General features: G+C 34.4%; 1 protein-coding gene across 1 annotated transcript; it reads left to right on the top strand.

Annotated features, from left to right (window-relative positions):
• Positions 1–6,334: 6,334 nt before the first annotated feature.
• Positions 6,335–8,832, top strand: Rac1 (ras-related protein Rac1). The gene is made up of 2 exons (XM_073980161.1): positions 6,335–6,458; positions 6,521–8,832. Exon 2 carries the CDS (start codon positions 6,586–6,588, stop codon positions 7,162–7,164), a length of 579 nt encoding a protein of 192 aa, XP_073836262.1. The 5' UTR covers positions 6,335–6,458; positions 6,521–6,585; the 3' UTR covers positions 7,165–8,832.
• The last annotated feature ends 6,106 nt before the right edge of the window (positions 8,833–14,938 follow it).

The raw sequence follows: 14,938 nt of genomic DNA, 5'->3' as shown, positions 1-14,938 counted from the left end.
GGTGGATTAATGTGGCCACAACCTTCAAAATACCTAAAATCGGAAGGTACTGTTTTATGGGGGCTGTATGATGGCGTGGACCTATATCTACGAATTTCTGGGGAAAGTTTTATACCCCAAACCATGGTAGAATAAGAAAAGGTAGCAGCAATACACAGCTGACTGAACTGGGTTGTAACGTTAGTGTCAAATTTCATATGACATTTTATACATTTATTACTATTTCGATGTACATTAGGGACATACATTTTATGAGAAAAAATATATCATTCGGAAAAAAAAATTCCCAGAAAGACTTCTTCATATCAATGATATGTAACCTCCTCCAAGTTCGAACGATAAGCCGCGCAGTAAATCCCCGCTTGTAGAGGCGATACAACGTCTGTTAATATGTGAGGTATTTTGTTAAAATTTAAAAAAAAATAAAGCCCTAATAAACATGTGCTTCTTTGATTTCTAAAACAAAACATTGAAACAGCTTCTCCTTGTTCTATGAATTTCAAGCGACCCCAAACTTTTCTGCAAGAATTCTACTTTCTGAGAGAATTTATGCATTTAGTGGAATGATGTGGAAACATAAAAATTGAAAATGTAACGAATTTTCATTCATGTTTTCCAAAATATTGAACCAAATGTGAAAAATTATTAGTTTTTTAAATTCCAATAATTTATAGACATTTCCTTGTTTTGTTTACAAATACAACTGGCAGTAAGTCCATATTTACATTAGGCAATTTTCCTTGCGGCAATTGTCAGTCTGTTGGAGAGAGAGGTGAGGCATATGGTAACCCTTTGCCCCTCAATACCCTCTCTCACCGACAAACTGACAATTGCCGCAAGGAAAATTGCCTAATGTAAATATGGACTAACGTTACAAACAAAAATAAATTCCTTTGTGGTTGTTGTTCGAGTTGTATTTGTTGTAGTATTAACTTTACCTTGTATTTGTTCTACCATGACCCCAAACAAAGACTAAATACCAAATTTCAGCCATCTCGGTGTGATAATGAGGCCAAAACCTTCAAAATACGGAAAATCGGGAGATATCGTCCTATGGGGGCTATTTAAAAACGTGGACGTGGATTTTATGGTAGAAATGTTTCTTAGCCTCTGGAAATGCAACCGATTCTGTTGCCAAATGGGACTAATACATTCAAAATATATTAAAATGACGCGTACTTTATATGGGGGTAATACCAAAACGTGGACCTATATAAACCAACTTTGGTAGGAATGTTTTTTGGCCTCTGGAGACACAAAATACCAAATTAAAACCAATTCGGTGGTAAAATGGGACAAATGTCTTAAAAATTCCTTAAAACGACGACGCGTCACGCGTCATTTTGTATGGGGGCTATACGAAAGCGTGGACCTACATAGCCCGCTTTCAATACCAAAAGTCCTACGTACATATAATAGATTTTCCCGAAATTTCATCCACCTACGTCAATCCGTTCGGACGCTAGAGTGATTTCCACAGACGGACAGACGGACGGACAGGGCTATATCGATGTAGAATTGCACGCTGATCAAGAATATATATAGTTTGTGGGGTCTACAATGATTATTTCGAGTAGTTACAAACGTAGTGACAAACTTAATATACCCCCCATCCTATGGTGGAGGGTATAAAAATCAAATGCCTGGCAGAAAGCCTGTATAACAAAAATTTATTTTGGCAGGTCTCACTCTCTCTCTTTAATTTTCAAAATAGAAAAATTAAAAAAATTTCTGAAAACACCATAATTGTGAGAAAAAATAGAAGACATGAATGAAAATAATATAATTTAATATTAAATAGATATATTGTTACGGAATTAGGATTAACTAATCTCCGTGTAGACGTTGTTTTATTCCCCAAATAAAACTGTACCAAATAAAACTGGGTTCGTTTCAGATTACGTTTCTACAATGCTTTATTTACTTTATTACACTTATTCGGAACCGACTTTAATTACTAAGCACGCAGCTTGTCTATAGTTAGCACGCAGTTCTTCTTTAACCGATCTGTTCAGGGGCACAGGATACTCAGGTTCCAATCGTTGGGAACTCGTTCTTCCTGCCAGATGGTGCTAACTAGCTGATGAATACACCTTATCAGCGTGTCGCCTCCGGTTTTGAACAGCTCGGCTGGTAAGCCATCAGCCCCTGCTGCCTTATTATTCTTCAGCCGATTTATTGCTGTCCTTACCTCATCTTGTCTGGGCGGTATACATTCAATACCATCTTCTGGGATTGGGACTGTGGTATCTTCGTCGTCTTCGCTGCCATTGGATACCAACAGATTTGAAAAATGTTCTTTCCATATCCTGAGTACACTATCTGTATCAGTTACCAAATTACCTTTCTGGTCTCTACAGGAGGATGTGCATGTACCAAAGCCATCAGTTTGATGCTTGACTCTTTGATAGAATTTTCGGACTTCATTCTGGCTCCTGTACATCTCGATTTTTTCACACTCCCGCTTTTCCATCTCTCTCTTTTTCCTGCGGAAAAGACGTTTCTCCTCTCTCCTTTTCTCCCTGTATCTCTCTCGTGCGCTACGCGTTGCTAAGGATTGTAAAGTAGCCCTATGTATATGCCGCATTTTTCTCTTCGGTGGCAGCACGGCACTCCTGATCATACCATGGATTCCTTGGTGAGGTCTCTGGTATCCAAGTGTGGATTTTGCGGCTGTTTGCATGGAGTGGGCAATGTTTTGCCATTGCGCTGATATGTTATCGGGATGAGGAGTGCTTTGATTAAGCAATTGGGCTAGTTGTGTGGAATATGTTGTGGCTATCTGTTGTGATTGCAGCTTACCGATGTCTAACTTTCGTGTTGTGTCTGTTCGTACTTTGTTTGCTACGTTTAAGCGGGTGCGTACCTTTGCTGCAACAAGGTAGTGGTCCGAATCAATGTTTGCGCCTCGGAACGATCGTACATCCAACACGCTCGATGAGTGTCTTCCATCTATCACAACATGATCAATTTGATTTCTCGTTATCTGATCTGGAGACAGCCAGGTTCCCTTATGAATATCGAGATGATTAAATCTGGTACTGCTAACTACCATTGTCAGATGTTTCACTGTGGAGACTGAAATTCCCGACTGTTGGGCCAAGGATATTCTCCTTTCCAATTTTGGCATTAAAATCGCCTAGAATAATTTTAATGTCATGGGCAGGGCAACGGTCATATGTTTCTTCTAAGCGCTCGTAAAATATATCTTTGGTCTGTTCGTCCTTTTCTTCAGTGGGAGCATGAGCGCAAATAAAGCTAATGTTGAAGAATTTTGCTTTTATTCGAATTGAAGCACGTCTTTCATTCACTGGGGTGAAGCTGGATATAAGATGTTTTAGTCTCCGACTAACTACGAATCCGCAACCAAACTCATGCTTTACGTCATGGCAGCTATAATACAGTGCGTCACCTTTAGGTGTTGTTGTGACGCCTTTCCCAATCCATCGTATTTCCTGTATGGCAGTAATATCGGCCTTGTACTTTTCAAGTACATCTGCCAATGCGAAGACTGCGCCTTCTCTATAAAGAGTGCGAACATTCCAGGTGCAGATTCGCAGATCATAGTCCTTAAAACGTTCGCGGGGTTCGTCAACTTTAGAGGGGTTTGTTTTTCTTTTCTTTCGTTTTTTCATAGTAGGCTGTTTTTTCTAGGGGAGGGTTACTAACCCGACGCCCAAACCCAAGTTTTTAACGTTGTTATGGGTGAACGCGCGGCACATGTTAGCTCACTACCTTTAACGGGTGTTAAAGGCAGTTCCCCAGGTGACACCACGGGTAGGTCAGTGTCCACTTGGGATGAAAGAGGGACCAAGATAAATCCTGGGCTTTGCCATGTTAAAACCGGTCAGGACCATATCAATTAATTTTACTTGTCTTTTGGCTGCAACTTTCTTTAAAATCAGTAAATTAAAAGTAGGAAAATATGAATCATGTTGCTATGAATTGTGTACCATGTCGTATGAACGCGTTAATTCGTGTACGTAATTATGAGAGCGAACAACGTGATTCAATTGCTGGTATGAACATGACATTAATAAATACATCGTCCTGGCCTAAGAGTAACTTCACTGAAATTTTGACATGAAAGGATAAGAAAATGTAAAGTCCCGGTCCACACTAGCGTGAATTTCATTAAATAATTTCATGAAATTAGGTGTTCTTAAATCGAATTCCCCACTACAGCAATTTTATGATTTTAAGCTACTATGGAGGTCGATCTAGAGACGCATAATTTCATGCAATTTTTTCAATAAAATCACTCTAGTGTGGACCGGGACAAAGTAAAACGGTCTGTTTGTTTCATAGCAATATTGGAACAAAGCAAAATTGCAGAACACATGAAACCGTGTACACTAGTAGAGATGGACAGTGGGTAAATACCCAATGGGTAAATACCCGGTAAATTGGGTAAATTGGGTAAATACCGGGTAAATACCCATTTGTGGGTATTTATTTGGGTATTTACTATATTGAATCGCTAATACAACATCTTAGACCCTATTTCTGGGTTTAGGCTATGAAATCGATTCAAAATGGATAGTTTTACAATACTTTAAACAAGTGGGTAAATACTTGGGTAATTACCCGAGTATTTACCCAAGTGTTGGGTAAAAACTCATTAACTGCCGAACCACTTGACGTAGGCTGACAAAATTTGGCTCAAATCTTACTTATGCCAAGAGAATATCTAGCATTGAAAATGGGGTCTCTGGATCCATGTTTTGATATAGCCCCCATATAACCGTACCTCCCGATTTAAGGTATTTATTGTCTATTTGCCTCATTGTACAATCATAGTGACTGAAATTTGGCATAGTGAGTTCTCAATATGTAGCAAATACCCTTGCAAAAACTTGTCAACATAGGTCCACGTTTTCTAATAGCCCCCATATAAGTGTACCCCGATTTCGAGTATTTACCCAAATTTTGGGTAAAAACTCTTTAACTGGCGAAGCACTTGACGTAGGCTGACAAAACTTGGCATAAATCTTTCTTATATCAAAAGAACTTCTGGTACTGAACATGGGGTCTCTAGGTCCATGTTTTAATATAGCCCCCATATAGCCGTACCTCCCGATTTAAGGTATTTTTCATCTATTAGCCACATTTTACAACCAAATTGGCTGTAAATTAGCACAGTGAGTCCTCAAGGAGTAGAAAATATCCTTGCAAAAATTTGTCAATATAGGTCCACGTTTTCTAATAGCCCCCATATAAGGGTACCCCGATTTCGAGTATTTACCCAAAATTGGGTAAAAACTCGTTAACTGTCGAACCACTTGGCGTACGCTGACGAAATTTGGCTCAGATCTTACTTATATCAAGAGAATATTTAGTATTGAAAATGGGTTCTCTAGGTCCACGTTTTAATATAGCCCCCATATAGCCGTACCTCCCGATTTAAGGTATTTTTAACTATTAGCCACATTTTACAATCATACTGACTGTAATTTGGTACAGTGGGTTCCCAATATGTATAAAATATCCTTGCAAAAAATTGTCGACGTAGGTCCACGTTTTCTTGTGGCCCCAATATGGGTTTCTGAAATCGGGAGGTACTGCTATATCATTATCATTTACTTTTAATACTATTGATATAAGAAAGTTTCTAGCCAAATTTTATGAGCCTACGCCAATGGTTCGGCAGATAATGAGTTTTTACCCAATTTTGGGTAAATACTCGAAATCGGGGTACCCTTATATGGGGGCTACAGGAAAACGTGGACCTACGTTGACAAATATGTGCAAGGATATATTATACTCTTTGAGGACTCACTGTGCCAAATTACAGCCAATTTGGTTGTAAAATGTGGCTAATAGATGAAAAATACCTTAAATCGGGAGGTACGGCTATATGGGGGCTATATTAAAACATGGACCCAGAGACCCCATGTTCAGTACCAGAAGTTCTGTTGACGTAAGCCAAATTTTGTCAGCCTACGTCAAGTGGTTCGGCAGTTAATGAGTTTTTACCCAACACTTGGGTAAATACTCGGGTATTTACCCAAGTATTTACCCACTAGTCTAAAGTATTGAAAAACTATCCATTTGAAACGAATTTACAACCTAAACCCAGGAATAGGGTGTAAAATGTTGTAAAAGTTGTAAAAGTCGTAATCGATTTTCATATAAATTTTGTGTACGGGAACGCAAAATGTGTAAAAGTGGTAAAAAGTGTAAAAACTTTTTAGTTCTGGAACAGAGCTTATGTGTTTTTCCCAAAAAATGCAAAGTTTCATGTCAAAATTTCACTGAAATTTTTTCTAGTATGGCCCGGGACATCTAAATAATCGAAAGTCGATTAGAAAAATCGACGAGCCAATAGACGATTGCGACATCTATTCGTTTTACTACAAATAGTCGAATAATCGAAAAACAACCTAAGTATCCCTATAACTGAAAGAGCAAAGTGAAAAATTTCTATTGTGCAAAAAAGAAATAAAATTTTCTACTAAGTATATATAAATTTTATATTGTTTTTACAAATAATATTCATAGATTATAATAAAATATTTAGGGGACGCACATCTTTTACAAAAACAGCGAGCCCAGCAGAAGACAAAAAGCGAAAATAGAAGAAAAATGCAAGCAATCAAGTGCGTTGTCGTGGGGGACGGTGCGGTTGGTAAGACATGTCTACTCATCAGCTACACAACGAATGCATTTCCAGGAGAATACATACCTACCGTATTCGACAATTATTCGGCTAATGTTATGGTCGATGCCAAGCCCATTAATTTAGGATTATGGGATACAGCCGGTCAAGAAGATTATGATCGTCTACGTCCATTGTCGTATCCACAAACAGATGTATTTTTGATTTGTTTCTCTCTTGTAAATCCAGCTTCATTTGAGAATGTACGAGCTAAGTGGTATCCAGAGGTACGCCATCACTGTCCAAACACTCCAATAATATTGGTTGGCACCAAACTGGATTTGCGAGATGATAAAATCACCATTGAGAAGCTACGGGACAAAAAGCTAACACCCATCACCTATCCGCAAGGTCTTGCAATGGCTAAGGAAATTGGAGCAGTCAAGTATTTGGAGTGTTCAGCTTTAACACAGAAAGGATTGAAGACAGTATTTGATGAAGCCATACGTTCAGTATTGTGCCCCGTCTTGCAGCCCAAGTCTAAACGTAAATGTACGTTGCTATAATTCCATCATAAACCGGGAAAGTCTGGAAAATCTTAAGCACATGGAGAGAAGAAACCAGCAGAATACCAAATTGAAACGTTCATAAACACACACAAAAACCAGCCAATTCTATAATTTTTTTGTATACTGTAGCAATAGTAAAAAATATACACACATGTAAAATGATACGGAATGGTCTTCCAGACCTTGAGATTAATAATGTGTTATTGTCACCAGGTCAACGTGTTTTAACGTTCAATTCCATCACAAACGACATCTTTCAAAACACCACCAACAAGATATCATGTTGCAGAACTAGTCAATAGACAATAAGATTTGCAATATAACATTTCCCCTTGAATCACACAGTATTCAATGTCTATATGATTTTTCTTTGTACCGGTTAATTCATTTTGGTTTTTAATGTTGCCACTTAACAGAATTTATTGCTTGGCTACTATTTTATTTGCAAGAAGCTTTTATATTAGATTTTTCGAGAATCTTTATTTTCTTTATTTATCGAATTGTCTGTATGTGCATTAATTTAAACTAAAAGTTGTTTTTATTTTATAACAAAGCGTGTATTGTTTAACAAAACATTTTATTTTAATTTTCTTCTGGATTTACTAAAGTAGCACACAAAATTGGAATTGGTACTAAGAATTCAATAATATTGAGAAATATAAAGGAAACTAATCCAAAAAAGTTCATTGAAAAATACTCAATTAGGCGTTAGATACGCTAGGATTTTACCTACAAAATTTGATTCAAATTATTTGGAAATATAAAAAAAATTATATTTTATTAATATTAATGATCTAGCATCAATATTTCTGATTTTTTATAATAATAACAAAAGCTTTCAAAATGTCTTTGCAATTTCAACACGTATTCAGGGCACATTCCTCTCTTTATATTCTAATGCCAAGTTTCTTGATTTATTAGTAATGGTTTTACAGTCCCAAAAGAAAAGAAAAAAAAAACATTTAAAATGTTAACATTTTTGCAATATGAATACATATTGCAATTTTTCAATTCTGGGTAAAAAAATTTAAATGAAAATATTCCTTCCTTTTTCTGTGTGTTGTTTTTATTTTAATATAATTTGCTTTTGTACCAAATAAAATTAACGAAAAGAAAGCGTACTAAAAATGTATAGTCGGAACAGGTAGATGTCCTTGCAAATAAACCGAGATATATACATAGATATACATAGAAACTAAACAAGAATAAAATAAATACGGAAATACGTTAAAAATTTTATGTAGTTTTGCTGTTACTCGTACAATAGTACAATATTTGCATCCTCCTTGCTAAACATAAAACACAGACAAACACATACACATTAAATGAAATATCAATATAAACATCTTTCTCGTACCATCACTACTTTCCATGTCATTACAAAAACAACACAAATGAGTCAGATCGTCATACCATGAAATTGACACATAAACTTACCATTTAAATCAATTACAATACGAAAAACAAGGCATTTAAGTGATGAGCCTGTAAAATTTAGTATATTTGTGCTAATCAATTTTTTGGAAAATGAAAAACTTACTACTACTATTTAATAATTATATATATGTATTAAAAAAACCATAATAAGAAAACTAATATTGTAATACATACAAAAGAAAAAAGTAAATAAATTTTTGTGTGGCACTTAATGTCAAAATCGAATAGGTTTTATTTTCTTCTATATAGGCTATAATCGTTGGTGAAAAAATGTAAATGAATCTAGTGTTTAAATGTGGGGTAAGTGCCTCAATAGTCGGCACTTTAAGGATTTGTCTAATTTCAATCATTCACCATTCCGAGTAAATTTTTCCAATTCCTATAAACTATAGCTTATTTGCTTCGAAATTTTGTTTACTTTTCGATGAAATAAAAAATGTTGAATTATTTCTTTTAAAAGTTGAGAAAAATGCACATTTTGTGAATAGTGCTTTTTTGCTAGTAGTGGGCACCAGTTCCCAATTGTCGGCATGACATGACATGTTCCAGTAATGGGCATACAGTATTTTAGTAAGGAAATGTTATAAGTTAATAGTTTCTGTTATTTTAAACAACAAAAAACGCACTTTTATACAAGATTTTGTTAACATTTGGAGTTCAGTTAAAATTTCTGTTTTTATAGGTGTTTATAACACCAACTTAATTATTTGAAAGGTCAATAGTTTTTTTAATTTTTTATTCACATTACAATTATTTTTGCATCAAAAAGTAAGAAAATTTAAATATGTATGCCGTTTAAATAAATTAGTAATTGTCAATAGTCGGTAACTATGACATAATTGTCGGCATGATACAAACGCACTCACTTCAAAATAGGCCAAATAGAGCCTGAAATCGCATAAAAACTCATTTTTTATTAAAGATTTTTTTATTATTAGACTTTGAAGTATTTTTTTTATAATTTTTACTATTTCGATCTAAAAATAATTGACAAAGCGCAATTTTTTCACCCCATATCGACTTATGGCAAATTTAACATTTTGTTGTCCCTAAAGTCGGCATGAGCTAAAATGGCAGAATTACAATATTTTTTTAATAATTTCTTTTTCTAATGTCTTCTTTTGAATATTATCTACCATCACACCAAACATTTTTATTAAAAATGTGCTCATTTAACATAATTACAGACATTATTATGTTGACGTATCCACTAATTTGTTCTTAAGAGACATACATTTTCTGTTGTGGTGAATAACACTCACTAACAAAAATTTAAATTACGATATAATAGGTTTATCCTTGTACTTTCTCAGTAAATACATATAACTCAGTAACTTCTTTTTAGAGAGTAAAGCATTTTATACTCTTTCAAAGGAAAAAATTAAAAAAGTAAAAAGACAACATTCAGCAGTGTTTGAATTTGCTACTAGTTTTTCACAGCACAGCACAAGGTCTATGCTGGTGCTGTGAAAGTGACGCAGCGTAGCACATAGCCACAGCATCAAAAATAAAAACGAGTGCTATTGCTATGCTGTGCTGTTTTCAAAAACAAAATCGAAAACTGTTGCTGTGCTATGCTGCGAACATAAACGTAGCATAGCACAAGGTCTATGCTGTGCTTCTTAAATCTTCACAGCACATAGCATAGCATAGTCATCAAAATCAAAAACGAATGCTATTGCTATGCTGTTCTCAAAAACAAAAACGAAAACTTTTGCTGTGCTATGCTACGAACATAAAAGTAGCATAGCACATAGCATAGTCGTGAAATCGAAAAACGATTGCTGTGCTCTGCTATGCTGTAAACATTTCTACATAGCATAGCATAATTAATGTTATCCCAGCAAACTCACTAACCCCCATTATTATAAAGCCTTCTTTGGTTATAGTTTGGATTTTTCATTCATTCAAATTCATTTATTTTGCGTTTTCAAATACATCCAATAGTAAAAGAACTTATAATAATGGCCCTTTGAGTTGTTCAATGTTGTTTATTGCTTACAAGGTACATACATGGTACTTTTTTCATCGATTGGATAATAAATGTGGTCTATAGAGTGATTTTGAGAAAATTCGCCTTTGGCCCTATAAAATGGGGACTAATTTTAATTTGTATTGGTTAATTTTCACAAAATCACTTTACAGATCACATTTATTGTCCAATCGATGAAAACAGTTTACAAGTTGCTAAACAAGTAATCCCACAAACATTTTTGAAAATCGGGTCAGATTTTAATTTTGGCTATATAAAGGGCCCATGGAAACTTTGAGGCCCCAGTGGCACGTGTTAGCATACTCCGATTATGCTCAAACTCTGACAATCTTTATTTTTAACAAAACTAAAAGTTTTAGGAGGTTGCCGCATAAAAATCCGACATCGATTTTTAAAACCACTCTGGTACATATATTAAACCAGTAAGGAAAGGATCAAAGTCGGGCGGGGCCGACTATATAATACCCTACACCACTTTGAATATGTAAAATATATATGGGAGCTAAATCCAAATCAGAACAGATTTTGATATAATTTTTCACATTTATTTGTAGACCAAATTCCGTCACATAGTCCAAACTTGATTTTTATGACTACTGCTGACTAGGACTTATTATTTGATTAATAAATTCTTTCTCAAATTTTATGGTTGGGGAACCATATTTACTCATATTTACTTATATTCTTTGATATTTAATATTATTATCTTAATCTTTTATTTTATTATCTTACTCAGTTGAATTATACTTTGTAATGTTTTTGGCCTTGATGGCTTGTATTACAAAATGAATTAAATAAATAAATTTCATCAAAATTGGACATATCGAGCCCTTCCCGCGAATAAGGTGTAAGCGACAAAAAACAAATTTTACAGGAGACGGTTTTTATTGAATAACTTTTGATCTACCCAAATTTTTTTATTAAATTTTGGTATAGTTCCGTTACTAAATTCAATTTACTAAAAAAATAAATCATTTGTGGATATCGTCAATATAACGGTAATTTGTGTCGCTTACATCCTTTTCGCTGTTTTATTTGAAAAAAATCATTTATAGTATAATTCACATCTACAATTTAAAAATAAAGCAACTTACGTTTATAGCAAGTATTTATTCGAACAATTATAGGATTAAAGCGTATTTCTTGTAATATAGTCGAATAACTACATTGTATGTTAATGTGGAATTTTGATGTAAGCGACAATTCGCTGTCACCTAAAAATGTAAACAAAACAAAAAGGGCGCTTACATCAAAATAGTTTTTGCTCTAATTTCGTAACGGTACATGGCAGAGTTATAAAAATTTGGGAGATGGCGTATTGGAATATTCTTTACCGATTTCCGTAAAAAAAAAAGAAAATCGAAAAAATGTCGCTTATAGCGTGTTTCGTGCATCAAATACCTATATCGGTCGAAGATATATATGGGAGCTATATCCAAATCTGAACCGATTTCGATATGATCTGCCACAGTTATTTCTAGACTAAATACTGTCTATATATGTCCGATTTAATTGAAATCGGACCTATATAGCGTGTTTCGTGCACCAAATTCCTTAAATCGGGCAAAAATATATACGGGGCTATATCCAAATCTGAACCGATTTTTACCAAAATAAATAGCGTTCGTCCTTTGGCCAAAAAAAAAACTATCTTCCCCAATTTTCATGCGAATCGGACAATATTGCGACCTGTACTTTGTTTACAAAAATACATGGACAGACAGACGAACATGCGTAAATCGACTCAGAAAGTGATTCTATGTATATCCCTAAAAGGAACTATGGGTCTATCTCGTTTCCTTTTGCATGTTACAAACTAATGCACAAAGACATAATACCCCTTACAAGTGGCAATAAGTGTGAAGTTACAAGTGGCAATAACATGCATTTAGAAACTCGAAATTCGCTTTATAAAGGAAAAGTGTCAACATTTCAAAAATAGTAGACTGTTGCAGGTTCTGGAACAGAGCAATAGTTGCGGTCAAAATATTAGTAGTGTGTTAAAAATATCGAAATGTGCAATTTGTCATGGTTTCACAGCTCAATAGCAAATTCTGTTATTTTTCAAATACATACTTCTTTGCCATCAAACATTTTTCTGGGTTATGTTTGATGCTATGCTGTTGATTTTGTTCATAGCACAGTACAGCAATAGTTTTCGTTTTTGTTTTCTTGACTGCGGCTGTTTACTATGCTGTTAAAATGTCTGCAGCACAGCATAGCAATAGCATTCGTTTTTGATGACTATGCTATGCTATGTGCTGTGAAGATTTCAGAAGCACAGCATAAGCCATGTGCTGTGCTACTTTTATGTTCGCAGCATAGCACAGCAACAGTTTTCGATTTTGTTTTAGAAAACAGCATAGCAATAGCATATTTTTAGTGATTTCAGTGCTGTGCTGGTAGCAAATTCAAACACTGACATTCAGTACAAATTTTCAATTTTATTAATATTGACGATTATGATATCTGAACATTTTAAACTTTTGACAACTGCTAAAGCTACAAAATGTTACTGAACAAAATTCCTTCAGTAAAAATTCTAAGTTCTCAGTAATAAAAATTTCAGAATAAGTCTCTCAATTCGTTCTCTTTTACTGAACATTTGTGTAAAAAAACAACATTCAGTAATAATTTGTAATAATTATTACAAATTATCGAGTACGCAGACACACTTATTAAATGCTCTAAGTTCAATGAAATTTTACACAAATTTAATTGACAATATTATAGTACGTTTATATTTATTTATTTATTTTATTTATTTATCAACTTTACAATAATTCTAAGCCATCGGGCCAATTTAAATGAATTACATTATATTACATATGTGTATGTTATCACTACTCAGAGTATATATAAAACTAGGTATATGATATAATCCTATAATTACAAATACTCCAAGCCATAAGGCTAAAACAAAAACAAATATTTATATTCCCACTACTCAAATGTAAGAAAAGATTAAAAAAAAATGTAAAAAAATAAACTATAGATAATAATAAGGTTATAACCCTTCATATTTGAACTGACAGTTAAAAACAGTGAGATCACTAAAATAATAAAAAAAACAAAACAATTTGGCGTTCATCAAACGATGGAAAGAGAAAGTATCTGAGCGTCAGAGTAGGTGTTGCAGAAGATGTCTTGAGAAAGAAGCTGGTGATATATTAAATACTTTTAAATTGTTGGGCAAAATATTATATAGCCGCGCTACTCTTACTTGGAATGATTTATCCATTAAAAAAATAGCACTAGAAATATTCAATTGGCTCCTTCTTGTAAAAGTGGAGAAGTTGAACAAAGACAATAAAAAAGTAGTACATTGGTTACGAACCAACTTATAGAAAAACACCAGTAATCGAAGTTTTATAAAATTTGGAAAAGAGGTCCCTAGAAATTTAATGGTATATGGCGTAATGTGATCACGCCTATTAACGCCGTAAACATAGCGTACTACTCTATTAATTGCGAGCGTAATCAAGTCAATAATTCCCTGACCTGCACCAGTGTAAACCTCCAAGCAGTACAAAACAGTAGGCAGAACTAGACTATGAGCCAGACGATATCTAACACTCATGGGCAAATATATATAACAGGATTTAACAAACCCACTGGGTTTTAAATGTCAATTCCATTACATATACGTCAAACAAATCCTCATAAAGAAGGTTAACCCTGCAAAAGGCTATAATATTGTTACGAATGTAACTGATAGGTTTAAGTTAGTTTAGTTTAATTTCCGTTAATTTAAAAACTTGAATTGTAACGTAAAGTTTTTATTACGCAGTTTAAGCAACAACAACTACCATGTAGAACTCTCTTCATTATTCTGGATGTTACTTTACCTTTCATTAATGTGCTTTTATTTTGTTTTGCCATAATCATGTAATTATTGTTTAGTTTGTTACTTCTTTGCACTTGTTTGTTGTTGTTACGTCATTACTGTGCTTGTCGTCCAATATGTGAGTATGGTTGTTCGCTTAGTGCGAATGTGCGTCTGTGTGTTCGCTGCACAGATTCGAGATGTTGCCATATGTGTTCTGGAGGACTCTAGAACAGGGAGACTTTGGACTATAAATACCGGGGAAATGGCAATGATGGAGTAGTTGTGAACTTTATACCGAAGTGTAAACATCGACTAGTAAAGAAGTAAAGTAAAGCTGTGTACTTAGCTATAACAGTCAGCTCCGAATAAGTGTGATAAATTAAATAAAGCATTGTAGAAACGTAATCTGAAACGAACCCTGTTTTATTTGGTGCAAATCGTATCGGGAAATAAAACAACGTCTACACGGAGATTAGTTAAACCTAATTCCGTAACAATTGGTGTCAGCAGTG

The sequence above is a fragment of the Musca autumnalis genome, unplaced genomic scaffold, assembly GCF_047663935.1.
Source record: "Musca autumnalis isolate F117 unplaced genomic scaffold, ASM4766393v1 scaffold_4, whole genome shotgun sequence".
Classification (NCBI taxonomy): Eukaryota; Metazoa; Arthropoda; class Insecta; order Diptera; family Muscidae; genus Musca; species Musca autumnalis.
This window is presented reverse-complemented; position numbering and strand designations above follow the sequence as displayed.

Excerpts from the sequence above, each read along its gene's own strand:
- Rac1 (XM_073980161.1), top strand. The coding sequence starts at position 6,586 with ATGCAAGCAATCAAGTGCGTTGTCGTGGGGGACGGTGCGGTTGGTAAG.